Source organism: Xenopus laevis, chromosome 1L, assembly GCF_017654675.1.
Source record: "Xenopus laevis strain J_2021 chromosome 1L, Xenopus_laevis_v10.1, whole genome shotgun sequence".
Classification (NCBI taxonomy): domain Eukaryota; kingdom Metazoa; phylum Chordata; class Amphibia; order Anura; family Pipidae; genus Xenopus; species Xenopus laevis.
Genome location: NC_054371.1, coordinates 120,362,908 through 120,383,231, shown reverse-complemented (window position 1 = coordinate 120,383,231; position 20,324 = coordinate 120,362,908). Strand labels below are relative to the sequence as shown.

The window sequence follows — 20,324 nt, the reverse complement described above, 5'->3', positions numbered from 1 at the left end:
ATAGCAATCTCTACCACGTATTAAACTTTAATTCAAAGGTGAACAATCCCTTTAGGAGGTTTATGTTTATTTCAAAGTGCTGTTTTAGTTCCAAGAAGATCTTTCTTTTTTGCATATTTAATTAAACATAATATTTCACAAAGAGTGGAGCATTCCTTTGTATGCAGTTTTAAACATACCCATATATCCAACACTTAGCAATGTTATGCCAGTGATTGGATATATGAAGGTAAAGTAAGCTCTTGCAACTGTTGTTTTTGAGAGGTATATTATTTAATATCCTAATTTTTAACCCCAACCAATAGTTTTGTCATTTTTAAAAAGCATTTTTGGAAGTGTTTTTATATTTGTTCTAAATAAATTCTCTCTTTAAAAAAAATATATTGAAACATGTTGTGTATGCTTTACTTAACCCATACCAAGTCTAATTAAAAAGTTGTCTAGGCTCCCTGTCTTTCACTGTGAGATATCAATGAGGATCAGGCAGTAACAAGTGATTTTAGATTACTTCTATTGCAGTGAAAGATCAGTGCCTATGGTTTTCCACTCCAGCGAGGGATATGACCAATAAGTACAGTATAATATAGTCAGCATACCTCTTCTCTTGTACTACTTATTAATAAGGGAGGCCAAAAGGCTGGTTTTACAGGCAACTGAACCAGATGAGGAAATCCTTTGTAGTAATGTTATTTAAATAATTAAAAAAGAAAAAAGGATTAGCTGATGAGTATATCAGTTTTGTTGGTTACCTGTTACTTTATTTTCTTTAGGGTTGTTTTTGGCCCCCACCTCCTCCTCCTGTGAGGGCCCATCTACCAGCATGGCACAAATGGTCTCTGGTAAGTGACATCTTTCATGTGACCGACCACCTGCCGTCCGTAACCACCATCATTCCCTGCCATCGCCTGTGAATACATTCAAAGCTCCTAGTTACTATTTTTCCTTTTCCCATCCTTTGCCTCCAGTCTGCACCATTACCCCCTCCTCCTCCGCCACCTCCTTTCTTTAGCACAGACTGGGATTATGATGAGGATGAGCAAGAAGATGAAGATGTTTTAGCCTGTATGCTAATGGCTTGGTATATGACTGGGTATCACACTGGCTTCTACAAGGTAACTCAGACATTCACACTATCTCTATAACTTTCCTTCCTTCCTGTTCTATATAGCTAGAGAACACCCACTAAGCATATGTATGTTCACCCTATAATGTGCAAAAATGCAGTTGCCACTAGCAGTCAGTCATACCTTTGCTTTCAACGTTAATAGATCAACTAACAGTTGATTTGTTGCTATTGGCAACTGCACTATTGAAAAGGGAAATCTATACCTCCAGAATGAATACTTAACCAACAGATTTTCCTTCAACGCCTATGGTTGTAAATCAGCCTTATGGTCATGATATCCAGTGCCTTTAATGAAAAATGTCTATCATCTGACCTTCCTACTACTTATATAACTGCAACATGTAGTTTAGGGTTACCACCTTTTCTGGAAAAAAATACCAGATTTCATATATATATATATATATATATATATAAGAAGAGGCCGCCCACGCAAAAATTAGAAGTACCAATATTTAACCTCTCTACACATTCTCTTACACCAGCGGAGACTACATTACTCGGTAAGGGCCTCTCTTTTGTTCCTATGTTTCGTCCTAAATTGCTGGACCTTGAAATAGATACATTTAAATTGTGCAGATCTTTATCACTTAAGGAACAATTTAATTCCATGGAACCTTTGTCTGAGGCATGTCCTCCCTTGAAGTTGAAAAGCATGTATGTGCCCCCCTTGACTAACCCGGCAATTAAGCTGTATAAAAATTCTATTGATGAAGAAATAAAGCATATCATAACTGGACACAAGTTTCGGGATAATTTGTTAAAAGAGGAACGCATTGCTATTAAAACATTAATAGAGGATTCTTCAATAGTGATTCGACCTGCAGATAAAGGGGGTGGAGTGGTGTTGTTGAACTATGCCGATTACCGCAATGAAATTGTGACTCAATTATCCGATTTGTCTGTTTATAAACATTTGTCTGGCAATCCTGTTATCCAATTTAAGAAGCAAGTGGATAATGTTATACAACAGGCCTTTGAATTGAATTTGATAACTATACAGGATAGAGATTATTTAACCATTGACCATCCGGTATGTCCAATTCTATATACCCTCCCAAAAATTCATAAAAGTTTAATCACCCCACCAGGACGTCCCATAGTCTCTGGTCGAGACTCATTATTGTTTCCATTGGGTAAATACATTGACAATACCCTCCAACCTGTTGTCCAAAATATTCCAACCTATTTAAAAGACACTCCCCACTTATTAAAATGCCTGGATTGTATAACATTACCGAGAGATTGCCCTGTACTGCTTGCCAGTATGGACGTAGTCAGTCTATACACTGTAATTCCACACAATGAAGGCATAGACTCGGTGAGACGTTCTTTGCATGAATTTAATGCCTATAATGGCCCTCCCATCCCATTTATCCTGGAATTATTACAACTTACATTAGAACTTAACTATTTTCGATTTGAATATGATTATTACTTGCAGATTTCCGGGACAGCGATGGGAGCGGCCATGGCTCCAGCATATGCTAATTTATATATGCACCAATTTGAGAAAAATTATATCATGCAAAATTTTGGTGAAAAATTATTGTTCTTTAAGCGTTTCATCGATGATATGCTGATAATTTGGAGTGGTACCCTTGAGGAATTCAACAATATGGTTGATTTTTTGAACGGGTTACCTAGCCCTGTAAAATTTACATTTACGATACACGAAAATTATGTGAATTTTCTCGATGTGCAGGTGTTTCGTAGAGGCACACGCTTGGGTTATACTTTGTTTCGTAAAAAAACTGATAAAAATGTTTTATTGCATTATAACAGCTATCACCCCCGGGCCACCAAACACTCCCTACCTATTTCTCAATTTTGCAGGGTTTTACGAAACAACACAGAGGAGGATGGCAGAACCACACAAATTGGGGAGACTTGGTCACGTTTTAGACAAAAAGGTTATCCTGTTAAAGTACTCAATCGAGCATTGACAATAGCGAAGGACAGGGTTGCCAATCCAACTCCCAGAGCGAGAGAATCGCCTAATATGATTTTTAGCACCACTTATAGTGATGCGTCTAAGGAAATTTGTGAGAGTATTAAACATAATTGGAACATAGTGAAATCAGACAGCAATCTATCTTTAAAAATACCAAAGCCGCCAATGGTTGGTTTTAAGAGAGGGGTCAACCTGAGGGACATGTTAGTTAAAAATGATCCCTTGTCATGTTATCAAAAGATAACCAAAAATTGGCTTACTAATGTTAAAACTGGTTGCTTTCGGTGTCCCAGCTGCACCTCTTGTAGATACATGAGTCCAGGCACTAGTTTCAGACACCCACACACAGGAGAAAGATTTACTATCAGACATCATATAACGTGTACGACAACACACGTGATATATTTAGTGACATGCCCTTGTGGTCTCTCCTATGTTGGCAAAACAGATCTAATGCTGAGATTGAGAATGGATGGACATAGATCCGCTATAAGTGTGGCATTCAGGGATGGTAAGACACAAAAACCTGTAGCGAAACACTATTTAGAAATGGGCCACAGACTTCCAACATTTAAATATATAGCGATTGACCACATACCCCCTCTTCGAAGAGGAGGTGACAGATCTAGGGCATTACTTCAACGAGAAGTTTTCTGGATAAGAAAACTCAACACGCTCTCACCAGGGGGATTAAATGAACACTGTTCTTTTTCTTGTTTCCTCAATCAGAGATAAGGATCTACATTGTAACATATGAAGCCTGTAACAGTTTCAACATAATATGTGGCCTTCTCTATTTTTCTGTTGCATACTCAGCTAGTTAAGCTATTTGAGAACAGTTACAAAAGAGTTAATTGTGTTTGACGATATGCTCCAGAATGAGGCTGTATAGTGATTGGTTAATCAACATGTTTTTATCTATTTAAAGTGATTTTAAACTTGAATCTGGGTCTTGATAAAGGTCCAAGCAGGGGACCGAAACGTTGACCTGTGTTCTTTTACCATTATGATTTAATAAAAATTGAAGATTTTACTTAAATCCCAGTGTGCATTCCTATACAAGAGGACTTATATATGAACGGCATGGAGTAGCACCTGGGTGGATACTACTGCGTGGGAGTGCTTAAACCGTTGGAGTTTGTATATATATATATATATATATATAGAACAAGAAGGATCAGCACTCACTGTATTGATGTGAAGAAAAGTTTTGCGTTTATTGATTTACAACATAATCCATTATGTTGTAAATCAATAAACGCAAAACTTTTCTTCACATCAATACAGTGAGTGCTGATCCTTCTTGTTCTATATATCCTGTATTTGATCGTGCACCACGAACCTGTTTAAAGATCGGAGTGCTGGTACTGTGGGACTACATATATATATATATATATATATATATATATATATATATATCTATATATATATATATATATATATATATCTATATATATATATATCTATATATATATATATCTATATATATATATATATATATATATATATATATATATATATATATATATATAGATATATATATAGATATATATATAGATATATATATATATATATATTTCCCTAATCATAACATTGGGATCAACCATCATTTTTACAGGTCTGTAAAATACCGGCCAGGTGGCAACCCTACTTGTAGTTAAAGACAGAGGGTAACGGGTACAGTTAGTCCTCAAGTTACATACTCCTGACTTACATAAAACTCATACTTATTACAGTAATGTACTGTGGTTTGCTTGGCCTTTATTAGCATTTAGCTTTAATAAACAACCTGCCCCAATCCCCTCTGGTGTGTGTTGTCTACTGCAGAGCACTAAAAGGTAAAAATACATACTCTTGCACTTAATAAGTAAATGTATATGTTTTAACTTACATACAAATTCAACTTAAAGGAGAAACAAACTCTTAATAAAAAAAAAAACCTTACCCCCTACCCTACATGGACCCCCCTCCCTCCTCCCCCCCCAGCCTAGCTGCTACCCCAGGCTAATGCCCCTAAGTCTTTACTTGTACCTCCATGCAGATTCTGTCGAGCGGAGTTCATGGGCTGCATCTTCAGCCGCTTCGGTAATCTTCGGAATGAGACCGGCGCTTCAGCAATTTTCATGAGTTTCGGCGCAGTTGTTGTTACACAGAAAATTGCTCCAACTGCACATGCACCGCTCCACTGGTCTCATTCCGAAGATTACCAAAGCGGCTGAAGATGGCTGCTGTGAACTCCGCTGGACAGAATCTGCACGGAGGGGTAAGTAAAGACTTAGGGGTATTTGCCCTGGGTAGCAGCTAGGCTGGGGGGGGGGTCTATGTAGGGCAGGGGGGAATTGGTTTGTTTCTCTTTTAAGAACAAACCTACAGACCCAATCTCATATATAACCCTACGTAACCCGGGCAGTGCCTGTATTTGACAGCAGCTTGGGGCTGCAGTCTGCAAGACCCTATTCAAAACAGACCTAATTAGGACCTTTATCAGTAAAGCAAATATGTTTGTGATTTGTACAGAATAAGTAGATTTACCTTTTTAAAAACATATCTGTCTCTCAGTTATTGCTTATTCATCTACCCTCTTTCAGTTAGTCCACCTAGTTCACCCCAAAGACATGGTACATAGAACTATTTTGTCTGTACAAATCTTAACAGGAAAAAAGTTCAATAGAAACCACAAAAATTTCAGAATAGTAACTTTGTATATGGCACACAGTAATTATAGTCATTCTTAAGGCTAGAGACAGTTCTTAGAGCTTTTTATCTTAGAACAATTACGTTTTACAATTAATTTAGAATTACTAAAAATAGATAAGCCCATAAATATATAAACAACTGTCCAAAAAATATTTATAAAACAGAAACAGATTTATTTTTGTATCTACTGCAGTGTAGGAAGAGTATAATAACAGTATGACATATTTTAACCAGCAAAAATATATGTTGCTTTAATAATTCTTTCTTTCAATGTTCTCCTATCTGATATTTGTTTTCATTTTAATATCTAAAACGTAAAAACACTTTTTTTCTTCAGATTGCCATTTTATCATTTCTTGGGCCTGTTTTGCAATTCCTTGTTTTTCAGGGTCTCAAACAAGGAAGGGCAGAAGCCTTGAGACCCAACCTAAAAAAAGGATCAAGGAGAAAATAGACCAGAAAGATGAGGCAAGTAATTAATTCACCGCTTTGAAATATCTATATGCACACAATGATGTAAAAACAACACAGTTGTTAATATCATGTTAATCTTTCTTTAGGACTGCAGATTTATCTCTCCCATGGAGAATGCCAGACAGACAGACTTCTCCAGGCTCCTCCCTACACACTGACAGCCTTTCCCTCCCAACTTCATGCTTGTGGATGCTATCGTACCCTAACAAAGAGATCTGCAAAGAGTGAAAATAAAATTCAGCTTGTTTTCATCCCTTTATGTGAATATTTCTCCTTATTAGTAGTGACTGTTCACTCCTAAATAAAGTGCTATATAGGTATGGGACCTGTTATCCAGAATGCTTGGGACCTGGGTTTTTCCTAATAACAGATCTTTTCATAAATTGGGGACTTCATACCTTAAAGCAATACCAAAATATTCCTATAAAAATCATAGGAACATGTCCATATCAAGGAGGTGCTGCACGCCTAATATTTTCCACTAAAAGCCCCCTCAGAGCTGCCCACAGCCCTGCGAACCTTTGTGAAGACAACCCTCTGACACTGCTAAAGGATCTTCTGCATTGTTTCAGTGATGCTGGGCTGGGGGCGGAGCAGTTTTCATTTGTAATTAGCCTATGAAAGGATCGCGCCACCCCCAGCTTTGGGGGGGACTTTTATAAGAAAACTATTTGGCGTGCAGCACCTCCTTGATATGGACACATTCCAATGATTTTAATAGGAAGGTGTCGGTATGGCTTTAAGTCTGCTAGAAAATCATGTAAACATTCATTAAACCCAATAGGCTGTTTTTGCTTTCACTGAGGATTAAAGGGGAACTAAAGTCTAAAATAGAATAATGCTACAAATGCTGTATTTTGTATACTAAACATAAACATGAACTTACCACACCAGAAGCCTAATTAAACAAATGATTTATGTTTTCAAAGTTGGCCGCAGGAAGCTGTCATCTTGTAACTTTGTTAAACATCTCTGCAAGACCCAGACCATGTACATGCTCAGTGAGGTCTGGGCTTCAGTTGCGAGATTAAGCTTAGGGATCATCATAAATGATCAAAACAGCACAAATCAAATAATATCTTCCATAGAAGCTGATACAACAAGACTGATTAATAATCAGACTATGCAGACTGCACTGGGTCTGCGGATAGAAATCTCTACACAGTCACCAGCTGCTCTACAGGGAAACAAACAAAGCTGCTCAAGGTCAGGGAAGTAAGGTTCGGGGCTCCCCCTGCCATTTAAAAGTATGATTGTTTCCCTGTAGAGCAGTTAGGGACCGTTTTAAAGGAGAATTCAACCCGTAATAAAAAAAAACAAACCCTACCCTGGGTAGACCCTCCTCCACGCAGCCTACCTGCCCCTCCGGGCAAATGCCCCTAATTTTCCACTCACCCTTCCGTACAGATTCTGGCCTCGGAGTTCATGGCAGCCAACTTCTTTCTTCATTTTTTTTCGGATGTTTCGTCGCATGCGCAGTTGGAGTAAATTTCCGGTCACGAACCACTGAGCATGCTCCAAAAGTCACAACAGAAATTTTCGTGACTTTTGCTGCATGTGCAGTTGTGCGGGGCTGGAAATTTACTCCAACTGCAGGTAGGCTGGGGGGGAGTGGTGGTCTTCCCAGGGGGAGAGTTTTTTTTTTTATTACGGGTTGAATTCCCTTTTAAGCTTCCTATCTGCAGCAGTCACAGCAAGTAAATGAAGGGAGAGTTTCACTGCAAATAGTCAGGTTTATTATAAAAACAGTACATTTTTTATTTAAAGTATATTGGAGATAGGTTTCTTTTTCATTAAAGAAAGTAAAAATGGGATTTTTTTTTTGCCTTTACATCCCCTTTCAGTTTGGATCAAGTACAAGGTACCGTTTTTTTATTATAGAGAAAAAGGAAATAATTTTTTCAAAATTTGGATAAAATGGAGTCTATGGGAGATGGTCTTTCCGTAATTCAGAGCTTTCTAGATAACTGGTTTCCATATAACGGATCCCATACTGGATACTCTTTTGTCTATTTAAGGTGGTACGGATACAGTAGTCAGCAAGTTGTATTGTTTTTTGATAACTGGCCAACCTTTAATGCTTGTATAGAGCTTTTGTTCAGTTTATTGCTTTGGATTTGAAATCCTGTTTCCTACAGCCACACCGACCAATAATAACTGGCAAAAGTGTAAAACATCGCTGTGCTTCCTATAAATTCTAGACGTTCAGTCTGAGCCTTCTGATTAGAACAGTGCAGTTTGGATATCTGTACATGTGACAAAATTGCATGTCAACTGAAGGATTAGATAGTACTCACATTGGCCTGTTTTGTCACGGGATATATCCTAGTACAGGTACGTGATATGTTATTCAGAAACCCGTTGTCCAGAGACAAAAAGGCCGTCTCCCACAGACTCCATTTTAATCAAATAATTCAGATTTCGAAAGTATTTTCCTTTTTCTCTGTAATAATAAAACACTACCTTGTACTTGACCCCAAATAAGATATAACAAATCCTTATTGAGGGCAGAAGAATCCTTATTAATGTTTAAATGATTTTTTAGTAGACTTAATCTATGGAGATTCAAATTATGGAAAGATCCATTATCCTAAAAAACGCAGGTCCTCCACTTTATGGATAGGTCCCATACCTGTAGAATATGTTGCTCAAAACATACTGTATATTTCATCCGTAGTAAGCATGACAGGCTTGCACAATATGTTGTGGAAAATGGATACCCCACTGAGTGTTTGTTAATGTGCTACTGGTGAATTGCGCAGCTTACAATGGAAAAAACAATAAGGAGCATGGAACCCTACACAAAATAAATTTTTTATACCAGGGCTTCTTGTTTTTTTTGCCACCCAGACATCACCCATATGAAGCATCAATAGCAGCAATACAATTATGGTTATATATTTTACACTGAAAAAATGATAGCCAGAATATATGATATGTGATGTTTTCTCCACAAATACATCAGGGCATGCTTTTCAGCATTTACTTTTCATAGGGATATGAAATACTAATCTCTGTCAAAGCTTCTTAACAACAGGCACTGTTTTGGCTAATGAAAAAAGCAATTCCTTAAAGTATCCATTGTATGAATGAGGGAAGGAATATTTTAACAAAAGCATAAGATTCAAAGCAAAATCCTTTTTGTTGGGGTTAATTGAGTTTTGAAATGAAGACAAGCATATGTGTACTAGTAGAAAACCTTTGGCATATCAATCAGATGGGGCAAGTGCTGACGCAACTGTAGTGACACCGTGGCTGATCTCACAGGAGAGGTTGTGTTCTACAAACATTCAGCACCTGAATTTGCTTTTTCAGCTTTCTGCTGTAACACCCCCTGTTAATAGGCAAAGGCAAGGTTTCCTTTTGGAATACTGCATAAAATGTTTAGTCTGAGGCAATTGCTGTCCACAAATATGAATCATGCTTATATTGAAGGTTGTAGTAATTTGATAATGGATAAACTATGAGTAACATACACAGTTTATTCTGTGGGTATTCAGAAATGATAAGCCACTATGATAAAGATATTTAGATTTGCTATACTTGTTTTCTCTAACCCTGTTTTCATCATGATTTTGTAAGCAGACGGATAGTACAGGGTAACTGTGTCACTTGGTCTCAAACCCCACTTGAGTAATCCACATACTGGAGGCACTAGAAACCCAAAGAAACCTGTGAAGTGGTCGTGGTGTAAAGTCAAATGCCATTTTGTCTATGCCTTCATTACAAGTGATGTCCTTGAGTCTACAATGTGTATATATTAAGGGAGAGAGAGAACAAAATAAGTGAAATCCTGATCTGCACTTATCTTAAGTAAATATAAAACTATTACTGACAGCATTATGTATATATGTTATGGGGCTGAAAAGGTACATTCCTTCTTAGTTCTTCCAGTTGCCAAAACACAAGAAATGAATCTAGCACTACCCACACTTACCAGTACCCTTTCCACATGTTCCAAATTGCTGCTTTGCTCTGGAGACTTCCATGGAAGTTCAGAAGACTGTGGGCTAGTGCAACTTTGCACTAAGAATATAAAATTGTTTCTAAAAAAATGACAGCCAGAAGCAGTCTATAATATGTAGCAGAATGACGGTAAACCATTTCTTTTTGTGTTTTGCTCATGTGACTTTAAAGGGGAACTTAGCATGTCTAGCTAAGAACTAAGGGCCAGATTTTTCAAAGTTGGAGCTCACCACGAAAAAAAAAAAACATTTTCTGTTTATTCCTATGGGATATTTAGAAGCACCTTATCAAATGGTGAACTCTTACTTTTACCCATTGATAAATAAAATGCTAAAAAGTCTGTGAGTTTTTTTTGTGGTCAGCTCTTATCTCATATTTTGATAAATTTGCCTCCTAGACTCTGACTTATGCTACATTAGTGAAAGGTATTCACCTTCACAGAGAAAGTTTGAAGTTGTCAAAGTGTTAAGGATCTTCCACGTGTTAGGTTTAGACATAAGCTGCCTTTATAATTTTGTGGAGATTTTAGCATGGTAACGGTTTTTCCCTCAATCTGTCTTAAAGGGATCCTGTCATCAGAAAACATGTTTTTTTCAAAACGCATCAGTTAATAGTGCTACTCCAGAAGAATTCTGCACTGAATCCATTTCTCAAAAGAGCAAACAGATTTTTTTATATTCAATTTTGAAATCTGACATGGGGCCAGACATTTTGTCAATTTCCAGCTGCCCCTGGTCATGTGACTTGTGCCTGCACTTTAGGAGAGAAATGCTTTCTGGCAGGCTGCTGTTTTTCCTTCTCAATGTAACTGAATGTGTCTCAGTGGGACATGGGTTTTTACTATTGAGTGTTGTTCTCAGATCTACCAGGCAGCTGTTATCTTGTGTTAGGGAGCTGTTATCTGGTTACCTTACCATTGTTCTTTTGTTTGGCTGCTGGGGGGGGGGCAAAGGGAGGGGTGATATCACTCCAACTTGCAGTACAGCAATAAAGAGCGATTGAAGTTTATCAGAGCACAAGTCACATGACTTGGGGCAGCTGGGAAAGTGACAATATGTCTAGCCCCATGTCAGATTTCAAAATTAAATATAAAAAAATGTTTGCTCTTTTGAGAAATGGATTCAGTGCAGAGTTCTGCTGGAGCAGCACTATTAACCTATTCATTTTGAAAAAAATGTTTTTTCCCATGACAGTATCCCTTTAACATAAATTGAAGATGTCCAATAAGTAACTAGAATAGTCTGGATCATAAACCATTGGTTTGTGATCCAGACTATTCTAGTTACTTAAAAATATTAATCAGTGACTGTAGAAAAGGACTAAAAGAAATAGTCTATAGGATGGCTGTAAACATAGAGAGCACAGAAAAGGTTTTATAGCCTCCAGGAAACCTAAGTGTTCCACAGGCTTCCTTGTACAGCATCATTTTAATTGTTTAATTATAGTTAGAGGGATTATAAGATGAACATATGTATTTATAGCTTTTTTACAGTGCCTTGTCCCACCCTTACTATAGGTTGCAACCTAAACTGTGCCTCTGGTCATGTGCTGCTAACAAGGAGTAATAACATTTCTTTTTTTTTTCATTATATATCTGATACTACTCTACTAATGGCATAGTTTGCATTGTATGGTCTCCAATAAATGGTGTTTGTAAACTCTTTAAGAGAAACTGAAAACCATGTTGTATTGTACATCAATATAACCACCAATAGTTTACAAATACGGAAATGATTAGCACTATTATCTCATAAATATTTAGAAAAGTGAGGTTAAACCTCCCAAGTAACAGGTATTGGATTTTAATTATACTTTGCGTACAAAACCTCCCACCTTTTAATCTGTTTTGTCCCCAGGGGATTTGCAGTGATGGTGTATATTAAATAGAAAATAAGATACATTTTAGATGCTGGACGTAAACGTCAATAGGTTAATAGGAAAAACTGATTGTCAGGAAGGGATGCAATATGTAAGCAAACAAGAAACATATTAATATAGTTAAGTGGGAGGAGGGATGGTACCATTTTAGGGGTACATTAGTCAACAGGGAGATAGTAGGAATTATCAGAACCACGGCCAGCACAATACAGAGACTATCTTTTATCAGCACAATGGTGAGCCACCGACTACCCCTGGTTTGTCTTTCCCTGTCTTTACTCCTGTTTCTGGTCTACAGTGAGGAGACAGTTGGGGTCAGGTCAGCAGAACCAGCAGACAGCAGTCAAGAGGAGAAAGAGCTGGTAAGGGCAAGGAATCTATAGTCCTTACATTATTCTCAAATGTTTTCTTGTGTGTATGTATGTATCATAATATGCATATCTTTAAAAAAAAGCTCTACTGTGTATTCAGTGGCTTATAAAATGACAAATGTATTTCAATTTGAGATTCTGTTTTTTGTGATATGATAAATTTGTGGCAAAAAGCCACAAGATTTACTGTATCATATATAAAATCTCTAACATTTGAATAAAGCTTTGGCAACTAGTGCATCTGAACATTCAAGCAACTTTATTTTTTTAAATTGAGTTTATTGAAACAGAGGGAATTTCATAGCTTCACTGTAAAGAAATGGAACAATGCAACTGTTTTTTTTTAGAAGAACTGCAATTCTGGTGATAAAAAGTTGCATTGATTCCCTTGGAAAAAATAATATATTTTGGTCCCTGACAACCCCCTCTTCAGAGCTTACATTTATTCTAAGTGTGTTGGCGGTGTTTGATTTGCCCAATGGGTGAGATATTAGTTAGTAATATTTTAATTCCCAGTGGATGGAATTTTAGTATTTGATTTTACTGAAGTGTGGACTGGATATGAATTTTGGAACAGTCAAAAAATGTTTTATGTCCAGGCAGCTATCTAGGGACAATCTGACTGTACTGCTTACTTTTTTGTTTTTGTGCAGATAGATGCTTTACAGGAGGTACTGGAGAAACTAAAGAGTAAACGGATCCTTCCTCTTGACAAGAAACTAGGATGGGTGCCATCGGTAAGATAACACAGGTTTCTGTAGATTCACATCACACACAGGTATCGGAACTGGGGGCAGACAAATACATTATAATGCAGTTATTTAAGCTGGATGAATTGCATCAATGTTATAAACTGCTACGCCTTTGGTTTTCTGCAACTGTTTACATGATTAAACGACTTGGGTCCTTGCTCTAAAATGGATTTCTAACCCCCATATGTAATAAAATATGTTAGCATTTACTATGTTCAGTAACACAGTACATGATCTCTGCTTATAGTTTTCTGTAGGATACTGCACCTTGGAGGCACATTTATCAAGGGTCCAATATTGATTACATATGAGTTTTTTAAAACTCCAATAAACTCCCATGAACTCGAAATTTGACAAATAGAAATTTATTTTAAAAATCTAATTTTTAAACCTGTGTGAATAGGATCAACCCGAAAACTTGAATCGGATTTAAAAAAGAAGGCTACAAACCAAATTGATCCCTGGACGTCTCCCATTGACTTAAACAGCAATTCGGCAGGTTATAGGTGGCAAATAATCGAATTTGAGTTCTTGGCAAAGAGTATGCTAAATCTCGAAAATCGAATTCGAATTTTTTTTTTTTTTTAAAAAACTCTAATTGAATTCGAATAACTCCCTCAATTTTGACAGTTTTGACCATAAAAAACTTGAAAATTTGAATTTCTAATTCGACAATAAATCGGCCCCTTTGTGTCTTTTATCACATAACACCAAATATGTCAAATTTTATTCCAGTGTAAATTTATTTGCCCACAACTTTTCATTAAACCATAATTGACTGCAGATAATCTGTAAGTAAGATACAAGGCAATGGCATGTAACCAGTGGATGGAATTTGAGCGCCTGCTACACTGCAAATTCCTCAGTATAATCTTTGCAACAGGCTTGACACAGTCAGAGAGATCCCCAGAACTGTCATACAGGACATTTGCTTTAACTATTTAAGTACTGGGGCTTTTTTGACTATTTTACATGCTCCATGAGATGCTCCTTTGTATCTAATACATTTGTTTTTAATGTGGGATTGATTTTCTAAGATACTTATATATTTATTGGGATTTTTAATATGGGTGAATTTATTTTGTGCAGATGTGCTGTCTATCCAGAGGGCTGCTATGAAGAAAGCTCATAAAAGTTGCAATGCCTGTTGATACAATGTCAATTTAAAAAATAATTACTACAACTAAATAAGCATAAATTCAGTGCCAAAACAAACCAAATTGTTTTTTTTTATTAACATTTAAAAGTGTTTTAGTGGTGATCCACATTCCAGGAAGATCCCTTATTCTAGAAGACCCCAGGGCCCAAGTATTCTGGACTATAGATGACCAAAACTGACAAATGTTTAGATATTGATTGTTTCTTTTAATGCCACAATCTCAAACTAACTATTCAAATTTAAACTGTAGGAATAAAGTAGGAAAACCAACAAATCAGATGATGTTCTGGCCATTTATAATGAAAGACGACATCAAAATTATGTTTGAAATAGTAGTGACGGTCACCCATGGATATCATTAGATCCGAGAGAAATTTTCTAACCTGTCCGATCGATTAAACGACCAGTCAAATTGTTAGGCCGATTATTTGGAGCCCACATGGTCTAAAAAAATCACATATCTTCGTGCTTATGGCCATCTTAAATGTCACATTATTTGTTCTTATCTGAATGGCTCTGCCAAATATTTCTTATTGTGTACCTCAGTGCCGACGTGCCGACTCCTCGTCCAACAGTGTTTTTTCCTCCTTGCGGCTGATATTATCCTGCCACTTTCACTTGTGAATGAATCCTAACAGCACCATGTATCTATACTAATCTGCCTTTTTGCTTTTGTTTTCCTCAGTGTGATGCTGGTGAGCAATGTGCTGTAAGGAAAGGGGCACGGATTGGCAAGCTCTGTAACTGCCCAAGAGGAACTGCCTGCAATTTTTACATTTTGAAATGCTTATGAGACAGAAGACAGCAACAAGAGTGCAGAAACAGAGACAAAGATTGCTCAAGTGCAGCATTCCAGTCCAGAGATCTGTTTCTTAACATGATGCCATTTATTCCATCTTTGGTGTCTGTTGTGTTTTTATTCATGTATTGAAATATTCGTTACATTTACATCCATTCAGTATCAAGTACCACAATTGTTGTGTCTCCCAAAGGGGAGAAATGGAAAGTTAGCAAAACCATTTTCTCAACCCCATTTTCAGGACAGCATCCTAGGCGAGTCAGTATATTATTTAGTAATTGCAAAAAATATTTAGCTGTGCTGCTGTAAGGATATCCCTAAAAACATAAACTATAAACAGGTATGAAAACCTGGAACTTGGTGGACCTGCAGTAAATACCATATCATGTATATCTTGTCCCATCTAGTGCTGTGCATTTGTTTGGATAGTTGGGGTATGGTAGTAACAAATCTGTGATATTTGACTGGTCTTGACTATGCAGGGTGAATAATGAAGTATTTTGTGCTCCCTGGACATTTGTTTGATTATTCTAATTTCGTTTTTCCAGGCAACACTGTAAAGTATTGTACAAACATATGAGGAACATGGTATTATGACTGTTTTTGCACTGTTTTTGTTGTTTAAAAGCAAAAGTCATCATATAGAACATGAGAAATAGAATATGGCAATCTTCAATTAAATCTTTTTTGAGCTCCCCATAGCTCCTCCATGGTCTTAGTTACAAATGAGCAGGGCATGTGTCCTAATAGCCATTCCCCAGAAACACAGTAGGATGAGGGTAGCAATTTGCAGCTCTGCCATTAAACAGGGAAATATATTCTACAGCTCCCTGTTAGGAAAATATTACTCTCATCATTTCACTGGTACCCATGCAAGGACTACTAATACGTTTAATTACAGTTACTGGAGAAGACCAAAGAAAGTCAGAAGGTCTTAACTATTCACTTAATATAATTGAATCTCCGCCTAATGAAATCTGACACTGACGTGGAAATGAATTAATATCATTATTCTGAAATGGAAAATAACCCTTGAATTAATTTCTTATTCAACATACATACAAATGTTTGTGTTATTTTGTGAGGTGTCTGTACTAAACAATAAATTAAATACAAGAATATGTCGATTGGGGAGAGGACTGCCTATCTTAGCTTGTGTTTGAACAAGAACACATCAACTTGACCTTTGTGATCCTGTTCCTTTTTTTCTGTCTGCAAATTTATTTGGTACTGAATGTTCGTGCCCTAGGAATCCCAGACTCCAGTACAACTGTGCCCTCTAATGGCTGCTTGTTTTTCATGCATTAAAGCACATTAAAAGCAAAATAAATTCCTCAATGCTATATATAGTCACAGTATCGGACTGGGACACCAGGGGCCCACCCAAAAAAACTTTAGACCAGTGTTATTTTCTTCCTCTCCTCACTCAACCTCTATTCTCCTATTCTCTTTCCTTTACATACTATAACCTATAATTCCATCTATTTAGCCTCTTTATACTCATATAAATAGGGAATGGTCATGAAATAGGCCAAATGTTTAGAAGCAGGAGGGCCCACTGACACCTAGGCCCACCGGGAGTTTTCCTGCTATCCCGGTGGGCCTGTCCGACACTGTATAGTCATATGTGTGGCCAGCCATTTCATCTAAGTCTAGTTTAAGGGCAAACCATGTAAACCATTCAAAGCATTGCTCCGCTCTTGCTCCTGGAAGAACTAAAACAAAAAGAAGATAGAGCATTGCAAAGTTGTGTTTGTCAAAGGAAACATGTAGTAGCACGCAACTTAATGGTTCACCAGTTTTCAAACAAGATATTTTACTAATGGCATTTAACTGTTTCACTGTTTGCATAAGGAAAGAACTAGGAGCAAGAAATGTTCATGAAATAAAAGTCACACGTTCAAGAACACAGCTCAACCTCAATGTCAATGCAATTGCTCGGCTGTCTTTATTTACATTGCACCAAGATATTCATCTTCATACATCATTCACATCGGTCCCTGCCCCAGTGGAGCTTGCAATCACACATACTATGGTAAATTTTATTAGAAATCAATTTAACTGCTTCTATGTTTTTAGAGTGTGGGAGGAAATCAGGGTACCTGGAGGAAACCCACTCAAGAACAAGAAAAACATATAAACTACTAAACTACTTGCAGGTAGGGCCCTGGCTGAAATGAAATCAGAGACACCAGTGCTGCAAGGCAGTAATGCAACCATTTCACCACCATGCTGCCCATACATGCTATCAGTGAAGCACTTGTATGATTTGATTATTTGCTTATGATATCTGGATACAAAGTAGTTATACTAAACCATCTCTGCTATAAATTGTTTTAATTACAAAAAGTCAATTCTTGTTAGTTAAACAAGGCAAACAGAGAGACTGAAGCAACATATTAGATCCCTGTGAGATAAATAATTAGATTACTAATATAACACTCCCGTACTAAACCCTCAGTTGTAACTGTTTTGTAAGCAGGAGTCTTTTATGCCGGGGGATTATCTGTTGCTAATAATTTTACCCCAAAACATTCATAAAAAAGCACATCAAATCTACCAGTAGGGGTTATAATTTATGTTTGGCACATGAGGGGAAGCAGATGGCTTACCCAAGTTCAATAGGAGATGACAAATGATTCAACAAATATCCATCAAAGTTCAAGTTCAACTAAGCATTCATTTTAATATGTTGTAGACTGACAAAATCTAAACACAACTGTGTATGGACTTTTGTTATTAAAATTCCACATCTTTCAGTTTGGATCATTTTCAATGTATCCTTCAGTCTGTGCTTCATGTCAATAACTGGCTAAAAACACCCATAGCCATAAAGTCCAAATTGTTGAGCTTACAACAGCTATGGATGCTTTAAAATAAAATAGATATAGGCTGGTGGGGGCACAAAAATTAATATTGAGCACAACTTTCTCTTGCCTGTAGTCAATCTGCCATACCAACTTGAAAAAACCCAGTCAAAGAACAATAAGAATAATAATACATGTCACACTGTACAAAAGGAGACTCAAAATGTTAGGAGAATCAATGAACCAGGACACAGTATGACAAGGGTCCTGTAAATGGCCATATATAATACCTCACAAGGGGAATGTAAATTGGTGAAGGGCAGAAAGAAGAATTACAGCTAAGCTGTCACAGAATGCTGCTCTCTAGGTGGGCGTGTCTCATCCACCCCCTACCAGTTCCTGACTGGCTGGAGCTTACTTCATTCCCATGATGTTTTGCGGGGTGATGTCACTTTAGGGTTGCCAGGATGGCGGTTTTCTAGCCAAATTGGGCTACAAATTTAAAACCCAGGTGGGTTTTGAAAATACAAACTAGCCAAGGTACGGATTTGAGCTACTTTTTGGGCCTTTGGCTGGTTTGTACTTTGGAAACCAGCTAAAGTTTTTTCTTGCCTTATGTTCCAAAACTGTATCTCCCAATGCATGTTGGGTAATGTAGTTTTTGTTTAACAATTTGCAGACTGCCAAGTTTAATGTAAGACTACAATACCCAGCATGCAATGGGACTGAGTTGTGTAGAAGTCGGGCGTAACCTAATTTTGGGCTCTGTAAAGGGACTGTATACACCTAAAACACCATTGTGTAAATTTAACACAATAAATAGGATTTTTTGTTGAAATTACATTCTTCCTATTTTAATTTACCAGAAAATCCATATGTTCCTATATTTTTCCACTATAAAGCTCTAATCTGAAAGTTGGGCTATTTTCAATGACCATAGGTATTAACTAAAACAATAGTCAAATAGTATGTTCAGATCAAGCCCTATTCATTGAGCTTATGTTGAAAAGGGGCATACTGCCACTTTAGCCACTCTACTTCTAGACAATTTCTTACAGGCTCTCACTCATCAGAAAGTCCTGTTTCAGAACTCTTACTTACCAAATGACACTGTATGTTAGGGGTATGTAGGTATTGTTGTTGGTTTTGCCTTTTTTTGTTGCTGTTACTGCTCATACAATTCATGCCTAATCTCAGTTGTCAGTAATTTGCATGGCCACCTGTGTGTAGGACAGGAGTAAAAACATATATATATATAAAGCATAGCGTATATATATATAATGTGGCATTGCCCAGCTCTTCTTTTAAGTAGTAATGCTATGGTTCCCTTTCATTGCAGGCCAGATCATATTAGAAGACAAGGAATGTGTCATAATTTGTTAAACAACCCCAATGATCCAAAATGTCAGCCTTCTTTCTTAAGCCTGTGGCTCTCTTATAAAAACTAAATAAATAAAATGCATGGGTACTTGCTACGTGCTACTTGGCTGCTTAGCACTGCTTCCTTTCCAGCTATTTCTTGCATGGGCTTAGCACACATGTAATACACTGACTGGGAAATTGATACAATGAGAAATGAAGAATGATGTCATCCAAATATCCTTTATCTGTGTGTGTGTCTCTCCCTCTCTCTTTTAAAAATTTGTGGTGAGTGCAACCTTCCCTTGTTTGTTATAATTTATACAGGAGCAGTAGCCAGCTCCATGTTGTAGCTCCCACCCTTTACAGCTAAATCAGGTGATCCCACTGGTGGCCATTAAAAGGGCAACCAAGTTTGGGAGTTTTACTTTAAAAAAAGCAAGTAAGCTGTGGGTAAAACTCCTTTTATAAAATGTATAATGAAGCAATTGAATTCTTAATGCATCAGATGCAAGCTGAGTGTAGGAACTGGCCACACTGGGGATGACTTTGACATAGTTGACCAGCTTAAACACAATGTAATATATGGACAAACAATCTCTGTTTTCTTTAAAGGGTACAGCATTTTTAGTAGCTTAAGGCACAAAATGTTTCAATGTCCTTAATATATTGATAATGGGTACTGGCCGACAGTGTCGTACTGGCCCACAGGGATACCAGGAAAACTCCCGGTGGGCCCAGGTGTCAGTGGGCCCTTTTGCTTCTAAACATTTGGCATATTTCATGGCCATTACCTATTTCTATGAGAACAAAGAGGCTAAATAGATTGAATAATAGATTATTGTATGTAAAGAAAAAAGACTAGCAGAATAGAGGTTGCGTGAGGAGAGGAATTATAATAGTACTGAGAGTGGGCCCCTGATCTAATGTCTTTTGGTGGGCCCCTGGTCTGAGAATTTTGGGTGGGCCCCTGGTGTCCCAGTCC

At 37.2% G+C, this 20,324-nt stretch overlaps 2 protein-coding genes across 5 annotated transcripts in view; both read left to right on the top strand.

Annotated features, from left to right (window-relative positions):
• LOC108713395 (survival motor neuron protein) overlaps positions 1–6,499 on the top strand; it is a 31,977-nt gene extending 25,478 nt beyond the window's left edge. For all 4 annotated transcript variants that reach the window (XM_018256589.2, XM_018256600.2, XM_041562766.1 and 1 more), the window contains 4 exons: positions 771–839; positions 966–1,112; positions 6,163–6,242; positions 6,335–6,499. In XM_018256589.2, the coding sequence (XP_018112078.1) occupies positions 771–839; positions 966–1,112; positions 6,163–6,228 (282 nt within the window). In that variant the 3' untranslated portion in view covers positions 6,229–6,242; positions 6,335–6,499. The remainder of the gene's footprint in view (positions 1–770; positions 840–965; positions 1,113–6,162; positions 6,243–6,334) is intronic.
• Positions 6,500–11,823: 5,324 nt separating this feature from the next.
• Positions 11,824–16,294, top strand: LOC108696803 (cocaine- and amphetamine-regulated transcript protein). The gene is made up of 3 exons (XM_018226454.2): positions 11,824–12,454; positions 13,117–13,200; positions 15,060–16,294. The coding sequence occupies exons 1-3, from the start codon at positions 12,326–12,328 to the stop codon at positions 15,165–15,167; spliced, it is 321 nt and encodes a 106-aa protein (XP_018081943.1). The 5' UTR covers positions 11,824–12,325; the 3' UTR covers positions 15,168–16,294.
• The last annotated feature ends 4,030 nt before the right edge of the window (positions 16,295–20,324 follow it).

Coding starts and splice junctions, on each gene's coding strand:
- LOC108696803 (XM_018226454.2), top strand. CDS start 12,326: ATGGTGAGCCACCGACTACCCCTGGTTTGTCTTTCCCTGTCTTTACTC. Junction 12,455..13,116: donor GTCAAGAGGAGAAAGAGCTG/GTAAGGGCAAGG, acceptor GTTTTTGTGCAG/ATAGATGCTTTACAGGAGGT. Junction 13,201..15,059: donor AACTAGGATGGGTGCCATCG/GTAAGATAACAC, acceptor TGTTTTCCTCAG/TGTGATGCTGGTGAGCAATG.